This window comes from Prionailurus bengalensis, chromosome C2 (assembly GCF_016509475.1).
Source record: "Prionailurus bengalensis isolate Pbe53 chromosome C2, Fcat_Pben_1.1_paternal_pri, whole genome shotgun sequence".
Classification (NCBI taxonomy): Eukaryota; Metazoa; Chordata; class Mammalia; order Carnivora; family Felidae; genus Prionailurus; species Prionailurus bengalensis.
The window spans coordinates 42,048,283-42,069,147 of record NC_057350.1 but is presented as its reverse complement, the minus strand read 5'-3'; the positions used below and the strand labels follow the sequence as shown (position 1 = coordinate 42,069,147).

The window sequence follows — 20,865 nt, the reverse complement described above, 5'->3', positions numbered from 1 at the left end:
ATTAATTTTTAAAGCAAGATTAGCTATTTTTATATCTGATTAAATAGACTTCAGAGCAAAAAAAAAAAAAAAGAGAAGGGTTAAAGAAAGGTAACGCACAACAAAAGGATCAACCCATCAAGAGAGTGATCCTCAATGTGTATGCAGCAATAACTGAGTTTCCCGATTACAAAGACTAAAAATGAATAGAGTTCAGAGAAGAAATAGGCAAATCCACAATTAAAGTTGGGGACTTCAAAACCCCACCTGAGAGTGTTTAAAAGTAATAGGGAAAAAGTGAGCAAAACTATAGAATAATTAAAAAACACTATTAGGGTGCCTTAGTGGCTCAGTCTGTTGAGCATCAGACTCCTGATTTCGGCTCAGATCATGATCCCAAGGTTGAGGAATCAAGCCCTGTGTGGGGCTCCATGCTGAGCATGGAGCCTGCTTAAGATTCTCTCTCTTTCTCCCTCTGCTCCTCTCTCCCACTTGAGTGCTCTCTATCTTTAAAATAAATAAATAAAGGGGCGCCTGGGTGGCGCAGTCGGTTAAGCATCCGACTTCAGCCAGGTCACGATCTCGCGGTCTGTGAGTTCGAGCCTCGTGTCGGGCTCTGGGCTGATGGCTCGGAGCCTGGAGCCTGTTTCCGATTCTGTGTCTCCCTCTCTCTCTTCCCCTCCCCCGTTCATGCTCTGTCTCTCTCTGTCCCAAAAATAAATAAACGTTGAAAAAAAAATTAAAAAAAAAATAAAATTTAATAAATAAATAAATAAATAAATAATGCTATTAACCAACAAGATCTAATAAATATTGATAAAAATCTTCCAACAAATGACAACATTAAAATGCATTCTATTAAAGTGCCCATGGAATATTCACCAAGAGAGACCTTATCTTCGGTCATGAAACACACCCAGACAAATTGAAAGCATACAGTGGATGTTCTTCAATCATTCTAGCACCAAACTAGAAATCAATGACAGAAAGACCACAGGAAAATCTATAAACATTTGAATATTAAACAACACACTTTTAAGTAATCCATGGTTGGGGCGCCTGGGGGCTCAGTTGGTTGGGTGGCTGACTTTGGCTCAGGTCATGATCTTGCAGCTTGTGAGTTTGAGTCCTGTGTCGGGCTCTGTGCTGACAGCTCAGAGCCTGGAGCCTGCTTCGGATTCTGTGTTTCCCTCTCTCTCTGCCCCTCCCCCACTCTCTCTCTCTCTCTCTCTTTCTCTCTCTCTCAAAAATAAATAAACTTTAAAAAATATTTAAGTAATCCATGGTTAAAAAGAATAAGTCTAAAAGGAAATAAAACGTTCATAGAACTAAATGAAAATTAATACAAAAAATATCAGTATTAATGAAATGTGCCTGAAGTAGTGATAAGAGAAAAATAATATAATACTGTATTTTTATTTTCAAAGAGAGAAAAGACTTAAAAATCAATAATCTGCCAAGAAACTAGAAAAAGAAGAACAGCAACAACAAAACCCTAAACAGCGGAGAAGAAAAGAAATAATAAAGATAAGAAAAATTACCAATGAAAATCAGAACAGGACAACAATAAAATCAATGAAGCATAAAAATGGTTCTTCAAAAAAAAAAAAAAAACGAAAACACTTATGTTAAACTTCTTGAAAGACTAATAAAACTGAAAATAACAAAGATGTAAATCACAAATATTAGTAAGACCCCAAAAACAACAAGCAAATACTAAAACTACACTTGTAAATTTGACAACTGATTAGAACATAAATTTCTCAAAGACCACAAATTACCAAAACGCAACCAAAATGAAATAAATAAACCAAATAGTCCCAAACTCACAAATACATTGAATTCATAATTTAAAATCTCCTGAGAAATAAATCTCCAGGCCTAGATATTTTCACTGGCATATTCTATAATTACTTAAAGAATTTTATACAATCTCTTCTAGAAAATAAAAGGGAAAGGGATAATCTTCAACATTTTTTATGAAGCCTGACACCAAAAGAGAAAAAAATAAAAAAGTAATGAAATAAAAGAAAGATTAAAAACTACATCTACATATCTCTCATGAACTTAGATGCAAAATTCTGAACAATTATTAAGTTGAATCCAGCAGCGCATTAAATATTTATACATCATGAGAGATTTGTTCCAGGTAAACCAAGGCTGGTTTAATATTCCAAATCAATCAGTATAATCACCATATCTTCAGGCTAAAGAAGAAAATCATATGATCATTCCAATTGAGACGGAAAAAAAAAACATTTGAAAAATTCTAACCCCTGTTCATTAAAAAACTCAGAAAACTAAAAAGAGTTCCTCAACTTCATAAAAAGATTCTACCAAAAACTAACAGCAAACATCATACTTAATGGTGAAAGACTGAATGCTTGCTTTCTAAGACTGAAACCCAGGCAAAGATGCTTGCTTACCACTCTCATTCAACACAGTACTGGAAGTTGTAGCCAGAGCAACGAAAAAAGAAAAATAAATTAAAAACATACATATTGGAAAGGAAGATATAAAATTGTTATAGTTTTTGGATGCATGATTGTCTACATCGAAAAATTCTAAACAATCTACAAAAACCTAAAGCGTAAAACTAGTGAGTGAGTTCAGTGGGGAAGCAGGATATAAAATAAAAACAAAAAAAAATAATCATTTTCTAGGAACCAACAATGAGTATGTGGCAACTGGAATCAAGACTGCAATATCATTTACAATGTGCCCAAGAAAATGAAGTACTTAGGTATAGGTGAAACAAAGCTTGCACAGGATTTCTACGATGAAATTACAAAATGCTGATGAAGGACATAAAAGAAAACTTAGATAAATGCTTTGCTCTGTAGAAATCAGGGCTTGGGGGAACCAGCATGTGAAACTAATGACACTCTGGCTTCAGCTATTGCTATGGGGGCCAAACCACCCACTGTGTCTCATCCAGAAACCTCCTGCCTTCCACCAGCATCCATGAAAGTGTGATAGGCTAACTTGTTGGCTTATAAATAGGATAAAATCTCAGACTTTTCACAATTCTTGATATCTATCTTCCCTCTCTCCCCTGGGATGCCTGTACTTGGAAGTAGCCACCATAGTATGAGGAAGCCCAAGCCACAAATACAAGCCATATGTGAGTGCCTCAGCCAATAGCCCAGTTATGTCCTTAATGACAGCCAAGATTAATAATGGCATAAGAATGAATGAAACTTCAGATGATTCCAAACCATAGGATTTTTTTGAATGTTTAGTTATTTTTGAAGGAGAGAGAGACTTACCATAAGCGGGGAGGGGCAGAGAGAGGGGGGGGGAGACACAGAATTCGAAGCAGGCTCCAGGTTCTGAGCTGTCAGCACAGAGCCCGACATGGGGCTGAAATGCATGAACTGCAAGATCATGACCTGAGCTGAAGTCGGAGGCTTAATCGACTGAGCCACCCAGGCACTCCCTAAACCATAGGTTTTGAGTTTGCCATCTGAACCGTAGAAAACATGGAGTAGAGATAAGCTCTCTATACTATGTCATGTCTGAACTTCTGACCCACAGAAAATATGAGATTAGTGACTTTAGGTGATAATGTTTTAAGCCACTAAGTGATGTTACGTAATAATAGTCACTAGAACACTCATTAAAAAGAAACACTTTTAAAAAAGTATTTCTTGACCTCTTTCATGTGCATGTTTTAGAAGGAAAGCATTTCTCAAAAAAATTTTAGTTTTAATCTTGGCCTTGCCATTTACTAATTCTTTACATTTTAGTAAGTCATTTACTATACATGCATTCCCTTCCTTCAGCAGGAAAAGATACAAATAATTTCTTTTGTTACCTGCAGTGATACTGAATTAAAATTATTTATCTTTTAATAAATAATTATAAGTGTATTCTATGGACCAGTCATGAACCAGGTTATGTGTTAGATTAGACTTGCATTTACCAAATTCTCTCTCTCTCAATTTTTAAGAGAAACATGAATCTAAGTGGAATTAGATTGTATATTATTCACTGGATTCATAGCATATTGGTTGAAAAGGTAATATTATTTGTTTTCTAACAACACATTAAAAATTCATTCAACAAATACTTATTGTGTGCCTACTTACCTACTGTGTGCCAGGCATTGTGTTAGGCATTTGATAATTGATCCATTCCTATTAGACTAAAATTTATAGCAGTGTCATGCTAGAAACTTCCATGATGAAATGATGCTTCCAACGAAACTGTAGCCAATTAAACAAAGAAAAAAATCCTGTTTCCAAAATGTCTTTGAAAATTTAAATATTCAATAATTTAATCTATTTGATTCTGCAAGCACATACTAACCATTCATGTATTGAAAGGATTTTATCACCCTGAGATATTGTAACACGATTTCAATATTCCATGGGGTATGAAATATATATATGCACATACACACACACACATATATACAGAAATCTCTAGAGTCAGAAACATAAAGCAATTGAGTATTAGGGGATCTTCAGCCCAAGATAAATAATAATATTGGCAAATTGAGCATTGTCTAAAGGAGAGTATCCAAATTGGTTTTGACTAGAGTCTTTTTCCATTTTTGTGCTGCTGAGTTGCTGATATGAAATATGTATTTATTATATGAAGCGTACCTATGGCAGTTAAATTCAGATAGTGTTATCTATAACAATTTGTATTGGCTTCCTCCCAAGGCTTTTGATTTGCCATGTATGAGAATAAATGAGAACCATATGAAAGTCAATAAGTTCTTGATAGTACATGACATTCTGTGTTCTCTCATCCTTGATTTTAGCAAACATTCCAAGGTTTTGGCTTCCATCATTGAGGGTGATAGGCTTTAAAAATATAAGGGCTTTTTTCTTGGCTTCAGATAAGAATCCCAAACTTAACACACTTCCATAAATCATTGGTGTGGAAATCTGTCAAAAAATAGCACAACAGTACTACTTTTTCCTTGTGGTATTTGGTGTTTCCAAATTAGATTATTTGTTGAATGTTCAAGGGAGTATGTTTGCTTGAAGGGTTCACCATATGTCAGACAAATCTCATGCTCTTGAAATGGAGTTCACAGAAATGAAATCAAGGGTTACTGTTTGTTCCTTCCTCGGCCATAGTAGTAAGAATCAAAGGTTTCTGTAAAAACGTGTCTCTACCAACAGGGTTACTGAATAACATGCACATTGAAAGGCAACAAAATGGAGACTATCTGAGATCTTACATCAGAATGCATTTTATCATCATTCTTCAGATTTTATCCTCATTAGTACTATAATTCTCACAGAGTGTGGTCATTCAGTGCACAGGTCCTGGAGTTGATTTTGACTTAAAGTTCTTCCACTAGCTAGCTCTATGATGTCATGTGATTATTAAACCCCCGTAAGCTTCAAACTATAAAATGGATAACAGGGGCCCCTGGGTGGCTCAGTCGGTTAAGCGTCTGACTCTTGGTTTTGGCTCAGGTCATGATCTCACGGTTCGTGGGTTTCAGCCCCACATTGGGCTCCACACTGACATGGTGCCTGCCTGGGATTCTCTCTTTCTGCTCCTCCCCAGTTTGCATTCATGCTCTCTCTCTCAAAATAAATAAATAAATAAAATAAAAAAAATAGATATTCTCATTTCATAAATCTCAATGTTCATAAGGAAAATTAAATTAAATGATTCATATTAAGCGCTTGGCACATAGTAAACGTTCAATTGAAAGTACTTATGATTTGGAATAGGTGAATATAATACATACATGTATATGCACATATATGTAATAGAAATTATCCAGCAATTTTTAGATTTGTATTAGGTTTTAGTATACTATTGTTTCTTTTACTATTTCTAAGCCAACTGGAAACTTATCTTTCTTCAAAGAAGGAAGATGATAGCCCACCTAGTGGGAAAATCTGATTTAATTAAGACTACTCTCCATCAGCTTGTAACTGGGTTTCCCAAAGAATTTCAGGGTGAGGACTTCTGTAAACCACCAAAATCTTTATTTTATGGTGTATTTAATTCTACCACTTATTTTCCCAAATAGTGTCTAGATCCCCTGGGTCCATAGAATGTGTATCCCAGTTGCCCCATAAGAAAGTGGTTTTTAGTAGGCATGTTGACGTTATTTGTACATAGTAAGAGAGTATAAAGGATCAGAAAACCTTTGGCATTTACCTTGTTAAATTTTTATAGCTAAGCTCTGGTTCAAGGGTCTCCTTAAAAGACTTAACTGCACTAAGAAAAATGAGAGCTTTGAGACCAATGAAAGGAGTCCACAAAATTCTATGAAAATGAACCAGTCTTAGCAGAAATCAGTATGTTCAATGATCCAAGATACACAACCAGGACATTAACCAGTTTCATTGACCTGAAGGAAATTTACACTTTTATCTACAAGGACAAAGAAGTCAGGGACATGACCCTTTATATTATTATCGAAAATTGTTTTAATATATTAAGTCAACTCAGATAATTTTGAATGCTTATTATATACAAGGCATTGCAATAGAAGAGGTTTAAATCATGATTTACAAGGCACAGTTCCTGGAAAAGTGTCCTCAGCCACAAGTAGGGATGGGACCTAAAGAAAAGGCAATTTATTTATTTATTTTTAATGTTTATTTATTTTTGACAGAGAGAGAGACAGAACATGAGCAGGGGAGGGGCAGAGAGAGAGGGAGACACAGAATCGGAAGCAGGCTCCAGGCTCTGAGTTGTCAGCACAGAGCCCTACACGGGCTCGAACTCTCGTACCACAAGATCACGACGAGAGCCGAAGTCGGACGCTCAACTGACTGACCCTTCAGGTACCCCAAGAAGAGGCAATTTCAATAAAAGTTGATGTGTTATGTAGGATCAATCACAGGGTTCCTTTGCTACACACACAGAAAAGAAATTTAACACAGTGCTGGGGACATAAGGAGAGGAATAAAAAGAAAATTGGCTAAGTGATTCTAAACAAAAGAACAGAAGTTTAAAAGCCCTGATGCTCAAAAAGGAAAAAAAGTGGCATATTCAGAGAACTATGAGTGGTTCAGTGCAGCTGTGTATAGTGTGGACAGATGAGAATGTGCAGAGAAGCAGGGTTTTATTCAAGGCAGATCTAATGTACCAATATTAGATAGAGTCTATATCTTAGAAATGATAAGGAGGCAGCTGCGAGCTAAGTTCAGCCCTTGTGTATATCTTCATTATGAGATGGGATATCATACTGGAAATACATAAGAGTTTCTCACAAAAACTCAGATTAGGCATTCTTTTAAAAGATCAGAAATTTACATTGGATCCATGTTGTCTTGTCCCTGAGAAATTGTTTTTGGACGAACAGAGGGTGCTTTTATCGAGTCACCATACTCTTCACTTGTTTCGCATATTTATATGAACTGCCCAGCCCCTGAGGCATTTGTTTTGCAAGAGGAACTGCATAATTAAATTTGTGCTAATGTGTCAGTCTGACTGATATTGGAGATATCAGTATCACAGACAGGTGCATTATGCAGGAGATTTCTTTGGTAATCAAAACAAGTAAGGAGGTTACCAACAGAAGGTGTGGTGGGACCTAGAGGAAAGAATAGAAGTTAACATTCCTAACATGACTGCTTAGGGGATCTAAGATGGGATAAAGGGAAGGGTGAAGGGTGACATCTTAATTTTCAGGTTAACCAACTTGAGCATCATTGTCTCAGATGAGACTCATCAAGAAACAGACATCAAGAGGAAATTAGACCTTCCAGAAATCTTTTGGTGGGGGCGTCAGAGAAAGATCCCGGAAGAGAGCAAGAGAAGGCATAGGGAGCGTTCAGACTGGAGTTCATGTCTGAGGCCTATGGGAAGAGAGAGCTGAGGAAAAGAGCTATAGGGAGCTCAGACCATGGTGTAGCCATGAGAAAACCTCTTCCAGGATGAGATAAGCTTGAGATGGCTACAGGAGGCCATCACTGGGGAAGAAATAGCCTTGCTCTAGTATTTCTGCCATGCCCCGTGGCTTGGTGCTGTGCTGGGGTTTTTGAAATAAAATAGCTCTAGGCTATCAGCTAATTGTTCTCTTTCTAATAAGTTCTGTCTTGTAAGGAGATCTGAATAGTGCGGGCCCAGAGCGGACACACAGACCATTAATAGAAGTATTGGGTTTAAGCAGAGAGAGAAGAGTTAAACATGGTTGCCTGTAGAGAATATGAAATGGGTGAAGTTAGCAAGAAACTGATGTTTTTTTAACAGCCTTTTAGAACTGCCTGCTTCTCACATATTATACATGTAAGTAAAAAGGACTTGTGGCAGCAACTGTTCCATAGACTCTAAAACCTTTTACTTTTCTATTTAGGCACACTACTTCCTGCACACTCGCTTGCAGTCAAATACAGCAATACGACTTCTAGTCAATGGAAGGGGAGGAGAAGTGACAGGCGCCACTGAAAGCTGGGCTTGTAAAATCCACCACAGTCAAGACTCCCTTCCATTTTAGGGGCCATGAGCACAAGATTCTAAGGCCTTACATTGCACAAGACAAAGAGGGCACGGGATCTGAATCACTGCTACCAAGGCCACCCGACAAACAGCTTTCTCGGGTAATTCTGCATTTAAAACATTGTTATTTTGGGGCGCCTGGGTGGCTCAGTCGGTTAAGCGTCTGACTTCGGCTCAGGTCACGATCTCGCGGTCCGTGAGTTGGAGCCCCGCGTCGGGCTCTGGGCTGATGGCTCAGAGCCTGGAGCCTGTTTCAATTCTGTGTCTCCCTCTCTCTCTGACCCTCCCCCATTCGTGCTCTCTGTCTCAAAAATAAATAAACGTTAAAAAAAATTGTTATTTTGCTATTTTAAGCTGATGGGATGTGGAGATTTACCTACTTGAGCAGTTGGCATGAACTTAAGAGAGGTGGCCCAAGACAAAGTTATATGTACACAATACATAAAGATATATAGATCTTGGCATCGTCTCAGAGACACACTTTACCTTTGAATTCTTTTTTCTAAAGCTTCAGACTCACATTTTCAGGACCTATTAACTTATTAAGGTTTGGCTAACACCATAAATTTAGCAAACTCATAGAGTTAAACTAACTTCTCCTTACTCCCTACTTCTAATGGTGCCATCATTTCCATAGCCACTTAGGACCTAACGTTTTATGGTTCACTTTGATTCTTAACCTTTTGAATAATTCTTATATCAAACTGATAAATTCTGCTAATTCTCCTTTATGTCTTTGTACGCATTTCATTCTTCATATTCTATTGCCACCATTGCAGAGTAGCTTCATGCCTACAGAACCAAAGTAGATTTCTAATATCATACAGTCTACTATAGCTTCACCCCAAATCATTTTTGTAAATTGCCACTGTCACTCCCCCCCCCCCCCCCCCGGAGCATCCTTGGGCTGACAATAGCAATTATATTAGGGAAAGAACACAAAATAGGAAGGTTCCAGCTTTGAAATATCTATTAGTCTACTCACTAGAATTGTTTTGGGAAGGTGACTTGTACATTCTGAGTCTTTATTCCCTCTATATTAAAAGTGAGCAATCTGTAGCCCCAGGATTGTTGCAAAGATTGAATGAGTTAGCTTGTAAATAGTGGTAATAACAAAATACCTATTTCATGGTACTGCTTAGTACATGTTTATTGAATGAATAAATATATTCCTCTTTACCTCTTCCCCTTTACTTAGCTAATATGCTGCTTACAAGTTACTCTCTACTCAACATGATCAAATGCTTTTTCTCCTTCAAGGTAAGCTTCCATCTGAGCTGTTTTGTGACCTCTCCCTATTGACTTTACTTACCTCTATGGAATTCCTGATGGCTGATCTTGCCTTATATTGTTAGTTAGCTTTCTTGGTTTTCATGTACAATCATTTTCTTTAGGTAGATTGCACATGACTAGGGACCTACTTTATAAAAAGTATCAGGTGTTTCTTAGAGTGCTATTTGTAGTTGTGTGCGTTTGCTTGCTTTTCATTTTTGTTTTGGCTTGTGCAGAATTCTTTCCTTCTTTTTCTCATAAACGATATTCTGACTTTCTTTTAGACATAAACCATTTTGACACCTCTAATCCTGTAGATCATCAGTTCCACTTGACCCCACCCACTGTCTCCAAGGGCACCGCACATGACTAAGTAAGTACTTGCCAATTTCAGTAATACACTCTCCTGCCCAAAGTGACTCACATAGGGCTTGTGAGCCAAGCAAAGCATGAGGGGCAATTATTATCCCACGGTAATTACAATGTAGAATTATATGAACTAGAGCAGTATTTTAAACGATACAGTTTGCAAACTAACCCAGTTGGGAGAAAAATAGGGTCAAGTGAAGAAGACAAAGAATAAAAGACTTACTCCTGGATCCTACTGTATAGAAATTTATCTCCAGTCTTTTCAGCCACATGGGCTCAAAGTTCTTTTTTTTTTTCTTAAGCTAATTTGTATTTTGTCACTTATAATCAAAAGAGAACTGTCTCATACAGTTGTGCTTTTTAACTATGAAGATAATATTTACTGCTCATTTTTGTAGCTTATTAATAACGAGATTTAGACATAAAAGTGGACTACATAACACGAACACTCCTCACTAATGGAGAAAAAAGAAACAGAAGCACATTCTTTGTGACTATATAAATTTCATTATGTTGCTGTTTAAAGAAGCACGTATTTTATAATATTTAAAAAAGCTTCAAAGACCACTTCTGTATTCCAATCTGTAAAAATATTTTCATTATGTTTATTATAAAAATATAAATGTTTCCACTACAAATCATTTTACATTAGTAAGAGGCCATCTACATTGTACGATATAAACTAAAGGAGTAATTTGTGAAAACACAAATTTAAAGTAAATACATATTGCCAATCATATCATATTTATACATGGCTTAATTGATACTTAGCACAGCATAAACTGGGCAAGTTACTAGAAATAAATAATAAATGTAAATCAAATTCAAGATACAGAACAGATAATATGGTACATAACATTGTGAAGGGATGTGGTTTCATGTTTATTGAAAGACAACGCAGTTCCTGTACAAAGAGATGGCCATCAACATTCTAGTACCTCTACTCCACAGTTAAGAATCGTACACTGTTATGTTTACATATGTACAGGGTAAAAATTATGTAAAGTAAATTTATAAGAGGTAAGATAGAAAAATCATGGAAAAAACGAAGAGCAATATACTGTGGATATAACCTCTACTTTCAAATGGAAACCACAGCCAAAATAAGTGAAATAGATTCAACAATTCTCAACTTCTATTAATTCATGAAATGCACAGATTTTGAGGATGCTCAGAATGGTACCTAAGAAAGTAAATTCTAGTATGGGAAAAGATGATATTGAAGCCAGATTTAGGTCTTAATGAATATTCCACGACACAAACAAAACGTTTGATTAAAGAAGAATGTTTTTTAGCTGCTTCTAGCGGGCTTAAGTGAAATTTGTAATTAATTTCATAATCGCATATATCTTTTTAAAAAGTTCATGCTCTTATATATCCAATACAGAATCCTAGTAGGGTGATTTGACTATAAGGGATATTGCAGAAATCTAAGAAATAATTTCATACATGAAGGAACACAACCTAAGCCTTATTACACTAAATTTACAACAGATTAGCACTTGTGGATTTTGATCTGTGACTATAAGCTATATAGTGTTCCATTTTGCATAAGAACATATGGGTTGCAGCTTTGATTTATTCATTCTATTCTTGTGACATATACACTTCTTATTTCTTATTCCCATTACATGAGCATATCAGCATTAGAAAGAATATAGATAGAGCTAAAATGCTGCTTCACAATATATTAGTGGCTAGATCTCCACCAGGTACATCGTTTCAAATATTACCGAGTACACTTATATTTGGCCCGTGTGGAGTAGTAAATCTAAGTTCTTCCAAGGAGAGATCTCTCTCCTGCCGACAGATTTTGAGTCATCTGCTAGATAACCAGCTATTTTTGAAAATTTTATGCTCAATAAAGGCAAAGGAGTTCAATGCTTCTAAGTTAGACATCAAAATTACAACAGGTGCATATCAGTGGAAGACTTTTAAAGATATTAATACCTGCTATTGATGATCTCCATGTTTAATTAAATTAACTAAACCCCAGTGATGCAGATGAGTAGTTTCGTTTTCATTATTCCCTATAAATAGCTCAACAAGTTTAAGCAAAGATATTAAGTGACATTTCAAAGCCAGTCAGTAAGTGATTTTTTGACTCATGCGTTGGCCTATAGGCTTTGTTGCCAATTAATGCAGCAATCTACATAGGATTCGAATTCTCTCCAGTGTAGCTATTCTCTATGCAGGAGCTCTAGCGTAGCCTGTTTACTAATGGAGGGAGTTGATGGTCTGTCCTCTAAGCACCAGAGCAGGGCAGGTGTGTCATTGAGAATCCATTACATATAAGTCAGTATATCACACTAAATTAGGAGCATACAGTTTGTAATCAATGGAGAGACAACAATGGATAAGATAATTCAAGCTGAGAGATTTGGGTAGTGTATGAAAGGATTTGGTTTCTTTCATCAATACAGAGATATAGGTACATATGAGCAGATGGTTCAGAAAATCTAGAAAGAAACCCATCATTCCCCATGTCTAGTTTACCATGTTTCCTACTGCTGACAACTTGAGACAACATTTGGCACTTGGCTGTAACAAATCCAAATTAAATCATCAAAGCATAAATAGAAAACAATAAAAACAATTCAAAAGAAAATAAATATGTACTTTTCTTAAAAATTAAGACACATTTTTACATGATAATACTTAAGGAAGCTAACAATTAAAAATATGTAGTACTTAAAACAACTACAAACTTCACTTCTATATGCTCTTAACAGATAAAAGAGAATAATACAGTGAAAAAGGTAGTATATATGGCCAGATAGTTTGAGGTATAAATTCCTCTATTTTGCTTGTTTTTAAAGAAACAAAATACCTGTTACAGATTTCTTCTGTGTATAAAAATATCACAAGTCTTTTCTTTTGTGGCTATTAGTAAACAGAGCCACTGTGTTCATTTTGTTATTACACTTGTTTTGCTTTTATGATAATCAGTTTATGGTCAATGGCTCTATGCTAGTTCTTCATCATTCCACGCTGAAGAATTTTAATTTAACCCACCAACTAATATAAAAAAGCAATTACAAAACAAAGTACACCCCCCCTCCCATCCACTAAATGACAGGGGAAAATAAAGAGTTTTTCGATTCCGTTTTAAGGCATTTGTATTCATATCTGAGTGTCTTATTGGGCTTGGAACAGCATCTCCAGCATTATCATCTGTCTGTAGAACGATGCTACATCTTCCACAGCCACCACTTCCTTCCAGAAATAACACTTTACACCGGAACTGGACCACTTTTTGATTGTGTTTCTAGAGCTTTAATGCTACTGATGATTTTCTTCTGTGGACCAACCACAGTGACACCAACTTTTTTCATATCGCTGTAAAAAAAAAAAAAAGAAGAACATGTATGGTGAGAATCCTGGTTTCCTGGATAATATATGAGCAGAGGATTTTTAGTCAGCAAAGCTTGTACAATAATGTAGCTCAGTGCTTTGAACCTAATTTTCTGATTTTTGCATCATCCACGTATTGTATCCTGACCAGTCCACCTATGTTCTTATGGAAGAATGGATGGTGTGGTGGGTTGACTAGTGTCCCTTCAAAATTTCTGTCCATCTGGAACCTTACCATGTGACCTTACTTGGAAATGGGAGACTTTGCAGATATAATCAAGACAATGGATCAAGATGAGTTCATTCTAGATTACAATGAGCTTTAAATCCAATGAGACTACCTTGGAATTTCACTTAGGGGGAAAAAAGACCTAGCTAAGCATGTGGAAATGATTAATTAAATAACCTTGATTCAAATAATTTGTCTACATATTCACCTCTTTCAGGTCTTGACTCAAACACACCCCTCTCAGAAGGCCCTCTCTGACTTCTTATTTAGTATTATAAAACCTCTTGAACCCATATCTGCATTTCCTATTTTCTTTTCTTGTTTTATTTTCTTCCAAAGCATTTATCACCATGCAGCATAATACCTTTCTTTCTGACTTATTTATATTCTCTATCTTGTCCCACAAGTAGGTGAATTCCATATGAACGGGGATTCTTACTCATTTTGTACTCTGCTTATTAACCACACCCTGAACAATGGCTATTAATAGTAGGGGCTCAATATGTACTTAATAAAGAATGAACCAATACTCTAGAATATGTTTATCCAGGGAAGATGACAGAGGAGTAAAGTATCACTTAGCAAGAAGCATCGAGAATGGCATGAAGAAAAAGTATGCGGGCAAATATGTGCACGCACGTGTACACACACACACATACACACACACACAGAAGGGGCTCCTTTATACTGAACATAAAGGAAAGAATGAAAAATTGGGAGTTCAATTCTACAAAAATGGACCAATTGATTTCTTAAGAAATGAGTTCCCAAGCAACAAAGGTGTGCAAGCAGACACTAGGTACCATTTTAGAAGCAATTTACATGCTCTTAACACATCTGTTACATAAAATTCACCAAGACTGTGTTGCATTCCTATCACCTTGGCTGGGAATGGAATCCTGGTGGCCTGCTGGTTACCTCCCTGCTGCCATTCAAGGGGCTGGTAAATTCTCAATGTACAACTTGTATCTTGCCTGAGCCCTCTTTGATTTTACTCCAGCAGCCTTACTTCATGAGGAAGGCTAGTGGGGCGATATGGCTGCTCCTCTGTGTAACTGTGGATAATGAATCTCTCACTTAGAGTAACGTAGGTTATTTACATACATTGATCCCTGCTTCTGAGGTGTATTGTACAAGATTTATCCCCACTTATCCTTTAGAGCCAGAAAACAGGGCAGATATAAATATATGTGTACAAATCAATAGATCCTCACTCTGGATTTCTTCTCTCATTCTTCTAATTCTATATTATACTTTTTATAACTTACCAGTTTTTTTCTCTGACTTCCTTTTCTCTTCCTTAAAAAAAACTTAGAAACACAAAATGATAATCATGGAAAGCAAGAAAACAATGTTTCCAGTGAGAGAGTAAAACATGCTATGATGTCTGGTCCGGACCTTTTTTATAGAACTGAAGCACCCATACCCCAGTAAGCTAGAAAAAATAAGATGAAGAGTGTTCACAGATTGCTTTGGGACAGCTCTGAAGGGCCAGCCCAGCTCTGAGACTCTTGTTCCAATAAAAAGGGCCAAGTTTTCTCCTATAGCTCAATGCCCCCCTCATCACTTTTTAAAATACATATATATCCCAAATGCACTCCTCAAGAAATCTTGTGCATAAAACTGTTTCAGATTCTGTGCCTGAAACCCGACATAAGTAAACAGATACATAATTTTGTATATATTCATTGCAAAGGATTACATTAGAAAAGATAAAGTACAGGCACCTGAGTGGCTCAGTCCGTTAAGTGTCCAGCTCTTGATTTTGGCTCAGGTCATAATCTCATGGTTCGTGAGTTTGAGCCCCACGTCGGGTTCTGTGCTGACAGTGCACAGCATGCTTGGGATGCTCTCTCTCTGCCCCTCCCTGCCCCCAGGCATACTCTCTCACTCTCTCTCAAAAAAAAAAAAAGATAATTATCTCTTTAGGTTATGCCTTAGCTGGGGTTTTATGTCCCCTCCATCCTCTCTACCCCTTCCAAAATGTCTTCTACTCAGCACCCTGCCACGTCCAAAATAGTTGTAAACATCCAGCTGCTGTAATCTAAATAACATTCCATGTGCTTATCTCATTTTGACTATCCTATTCAGAAGAGCAATGGAAAAGTTCAAGTCTAAAGAGCAGCTCAAGATTGAGAACAGAAGTTAATAAGCGATCTGGCACTTCAAAGGCAAAGGCTAGGTGATGGCACTGTGAAAATGGCATCCAAGGGTGCAGGGTAATGACATGTAGCAATTAATCTGCCTAATATTCATTCTCCATACTCAATTCTCTCTCAGTTTCTACAGTCCCTCTTGCCCTCTTTCATTCCCTTTTCACATTAACCTTCCTAAATCCAACTTAGGCTATGAAATAGTATGTTTTTAAAAAATGTGATTTGTACTGAACAAAACAGCACACTTTCTGGATTTCACTTGAAAATTAGATGACTCGATTAGTAAATGAAGTCCCTACACTAACTGAAATAGATAATTATTTATTTGGATATGAAGCTTTATTGACTTTTGTCCTATGAGTTGAGAGTCTGGATAGAAGAACAAAAAGTGAAAATCTTTTTTTAGGTATTTTGTCTTATTTCAGGAGAGCCTCTAGAGTTGTTTGGGCAAGAGAATAATTTCTGAATTGAGTCTGGATGGCACACACACACACAAAAGATTGAAAGAAAGAAAATTTAAACAAAAAAGCCCAAGGCTACAAAAGGTAGGATGAATTATTGAGTTAGATATTTTACAGCACTTCAGTAAGAATGTTGCCTCATTAGATTTCCCTAAATTGTGTATTATATATACATTATATATGTATTATATATACAGTATATATGTATACATGTATATGTATTATATATACACTATATATGTATTATATATACATATATGTGTATTATATATACATTATATACGTATTATATATACATATATGTGTATTATATATACATATATATACGTATTATATATACATATACAGTGTATTATATATACATTATATACGTATATATGTATATATTATGTATATACATGTATATATATATATATTATATATACATATATATATATGTATATATAATATATTATATATACATATATACGTATTATATATACATATATAGTATATTATATATACATTATATACTACGTATTATATATACATATATAATGTGTATTATATATACGTTATATATGTATATATATATGTTAATTTTATGTTGTCCCTGAACTGAGGATAAAGGACAGAAGAAAGAACATTGTGGGGACTGAAATACAGAGAGATGCGAAACCGTCTGACTCAGTGTGAAGGACACACCTGAAAGAGTCGAGTCTCCCAGGAAAAGTCAGCTTTCAACTTCAATGTACGTTCATGGGTTGTTGAAATAATAACAATAACAATAATAATTAAGTGAAAATATTCTCACCGACCAAAAAGAGCTTACCGTCCAACAATGCAGTGTTGAGACAAACACATTCTTAAGTCGGAAGTGTAACAAATGCTCCCACTTCATAGTCTTAAGCAAATAGCCTTCTTACCACATTCACAGCTTATGACATCTGACTATATTTAAACTGTGAGCTAGCAGTTGATCATATTGACAACGTTCTGCTAATCCACTTCTGTAGAGGTTTCATTATCTAGAAGCTCTGGGTGTTGATGTTTGATGGAGAATAAACATTTGTGGACCTTTGCCTTTGAAAACCTGGCAGTGGTCCAAAATGGTCAACTTTGTGTTTGTTCTTTGTTAGGCTTCTGTGCTCTAAAGCAGGTGTCTTGTACAGTGTAACCTGAATTGTTTATATTATTAAAATTAGAATTTATAAAAATATTGAAAGACATGAATATATCTTGGGACTGTCTGATCAAAATAACTACCACAGAACCTCAAAGAATATTGTTGATCGGGTCTGAAGTCCATTTAATAAACATTACATTCCACTTCATACAGAAGTACCAACACATGTCAGGTACACGAGAGTGACTTTATTTTCCAGGAACAAATTCTCTTCTTAATAGTAACGTACCCTTCCTAAAAGTACTTTTGTGAACTTTTGGGTTTCTTTCTGATTGGGATCTATGTCATAAATGCTAAGCTTTACCTATTTGTTAGGCACTTGTATCTCGATTAATTATACTGCATGCTCCTTTTTTTAAAAAATTTTTTTTAATGTTTATTTATATTTGAGATAGGGAGAGACAGAGCATGAACGGGGGAGGGTCAGAGAGAGGGAGACACAGAATCTGAAACAGGCTTCAGGCTCTGAGCTGTCAGCACAGAGCCTGACGTGGGGCTCGAACTCACGGACCGCGAGATCATGACCTGAGCCAAAGTTGGCCGCTTAACCGACTGAGCCACCCAGGCGCCCCTGCATGCTCCTTTTTGACATCTAATCTGTTGCTCTCCACAGTGACTTTGTTTAGATGACTGACAGGATGACAATGAAAGTCTTTAAATATTCAACATCTAAATATTAAAATATTGAATGGAGAGGATAGGACTTAAAGAAACTTGAGGGCACTACAGAGTTTATTTAATGTAACAAAGATTAAGGTAGGAGACTCTAACACAAAGATGGGCCTGGTCTCCAAACAGACCCTGCACACTACACAATTATGGATAATTAAAAAAAAATTAACGTTTATTCATTTTTTGATAGACAGAGCATGAGTGGGGGAGGGGCAGACAGAGAGGGAGACACAGAATCCGAAGCAGGCTCCAGGCTCTGAACTGACAGCACAGAGCCTGACGCGGGGCTTGAACTCACGGACGGTGAGATCATGACCTGAGCTGAAGTCGGACACTTAACCGACTGAGCCACCCAGGCGCCCCCAATTATGGATAATTTTAATGTATATGCCTGACACAAAACCTCTTTCTTTGGAACAGTCCTCTATCTTATCCTCAGAAACGGGTCCCTAGAGCTAAGTTCATGTTACCTTGTCCCGGGTCTTTTGATCATGGCACATGGCATATGATTTTTGAAGAGCCAATCTACAAGCAAGCGGGACTAGCTCACCAGAATTTCTTGCCTGAGGACTGAGTCAAAAGACAGTTGGACCTTGGTCAGTTGAGGGACACACCAAGATTGTATGACCTAGGTCTGAGAAAACCATGTCTAGCCATGTGCGTAGACATGCAAAACAAAAAAAAAGTCACTGGGCATAAAAAAGAAAAGTATGATGTGGTTACATTAGGAAGTATATTAAATCGGCTCTCATTCACAGAGAGATGGAGAATATGGCTTCTCGTTCTTCATTTTCCAGTTCCCAATTACTATACCCTGTGAATGGGGACTAATTTCATTGATTATTCACTGGATTCACCTGATTCTTTATAAACTTCCTTTATCCTTACAGCCATGTGTTCATATCAAAGGATTCCTATTAGCAAAAATCCCTGTCTAGGAAATACAGCACATTATACTTGGTTATTTTTGACATTTACACACAAAACCATAAATTAACACTCATTAATGCATGCTAATTATGCATATCCTGTGTTTCCAAACTTCCTATAAGCCTTTTAAGGAAAACAATAATATTATGTCTTAAACTTATTTATAACTTCATTTTCTAGCATGATATCCTTCACAGGGTAGACAATAATAGATGATGATATACAATTATTTAGTAGATGTGAAAACTACCTTTAGATTGTAGTGTGTTTTCCTGTATACCAGCTTATCCACTTAGTTCCTAATTTTCCATTTCCATAGAGGTTAAGCTTTGTTATCAATAATAGAAAATCACAAATGCAGGAATGCAGTTAACCAGAATGCTATGTTTACTTATGTCCTAAATTAAGAACTTGGGTCATTGGGCTGGGAGTAGGGAACAGGTCTATATCTGTTGGTCTATCTGAAGGAGGTCATAGTTCAATGGAAATACCTATTGTGGGGAGCTACGGTGAGGAAGGAAGACACATCAAGATACATAATTCTAGAAGTTGGCATTGACAAAGAGACCCGGGACAAAGCTCAGTGGTTATAGAAGACAGTAAGAACCTCAGAGTTTCAGCTAATATTTATAATTCATTAGTCCGAAACACGTATGTCCACTAGAAAGTTCAGAATCATTCGGTCTTAAAAACTTTCTCTTACTCTGTGGAAATCTTGGCTATGGTGTCACAAGAACTGTACTCCACGCCTGTGAAGATTTCCTTGCACTGTGCTGTCCGGACACCATTAAGCCAGTCACCTGTTGTGCGGAAGGTAGTGATGTCGACATTGCTTTGGTCCAGAAGAAGGTTTGATGGCCTGCAAGAAAAGAAAACACCAAAGGAAGAGAGATCAGGAATCAGCAGAGTTGCCGCGTGTCAAAATTTGACACCAACATCAGCAGGAACTTCCAGACTTCATGTGGTGTTCCTGTTTATTTGTGGAATTTATCTGCCATGAAGGCTTCATCTGTTCAAGCTGGCAGCTTGCAAGAATACTGTGTAATCATCTTGTCTCAGTGCTTCCCTTTTCCACTCATGCCTGCTTTGTAAATCATTGAAACTATGCCAGTGGAATGCATAAATATATCCATACATACTTGGATAATTTATTTTCTTTAGCTATTAGCAAAGATGATGGTAATTCAGGATACAGTTATAGGAGACCTGACACACTGAATACTTTGCTTTATAGATGTTCATTTGTAGACATTGTATTGGTTGCTTTCTAAAGGACACTTGAGCAACCTAGATTATACTTACAGCAGGACATGAAGTCAGCACAGATGAAAATAATGTCATATATGTCATTAACAATTAAAATCACAAAAAGAATAGAAAAAATAGCTGAGTAACAATAAATGAAATTCTCACATCTATTGACAATATTAAATGGACTTCATGACATATAGAGAAAGATGAAAGAGAGAAAAATATCGGTACTGGTACTGTGACTGTGATTTATACTGCACAATACAATCATCATTAAGGGGAAACGTTTAGAATTGTTTTATATAATGACAGGTCTGACCATACATCTGTGACCAAATGCAAGATCTGGTGAATCTAAGGAACAGCAGGGACATAAAAGAAACAGAGGAGACCATATTTTCATTCTGGGAGAGCCAAAAGCAGCAGCCTATTGGTAAAATGCCCTTTGGGTGTTTTTTTCAGATCACAATGACCTGTTAATTGTCTGTTGACTCATAAGACTGGGACCAGATAGACAATTGACTTTATTTTCTTCTCTTAAGGGAAGGAGCTTGAGCAAAAAGCACTAATGAAGGCCTTTGTTTTGAGATGAATAATAAC

At 36.5% G+C, this 20,865-nt stretch overlaps 1 protein-coding gene across 2 annotated transcripts in view; it reads right to left on the bottom strand.

The window, feature by feature from the left end:
* Positions 1-10,633: 10,633 nt before the first annotated feature.
* Positions 10,634-20,865, bottom strand: part of EPHA3 (EPH receptor A3) — a 356,646-nt gene continuing 346,414 nt past the window's right edge. For both annotated transcript variants that reach the window (XM_043593904.1, XM_043593903.1), the window contains exons 16-17: positions 19,718-19,873; positions 10,634-13,386 (exon numbers count right to left, since the gene is read on the bottom strand). In XM_043593904.1, coding sequence (XP_043449839.1) covers positions 13,281-13,386; positions 19,718-19,873 — 262 coding nt within the window. In that variant the 3' untranslated portion in view covers positions 10,634-13,280. The remainder of the gene's footprint in view (positions 13,387-19,717; positions 19,874-20,865) is intronic.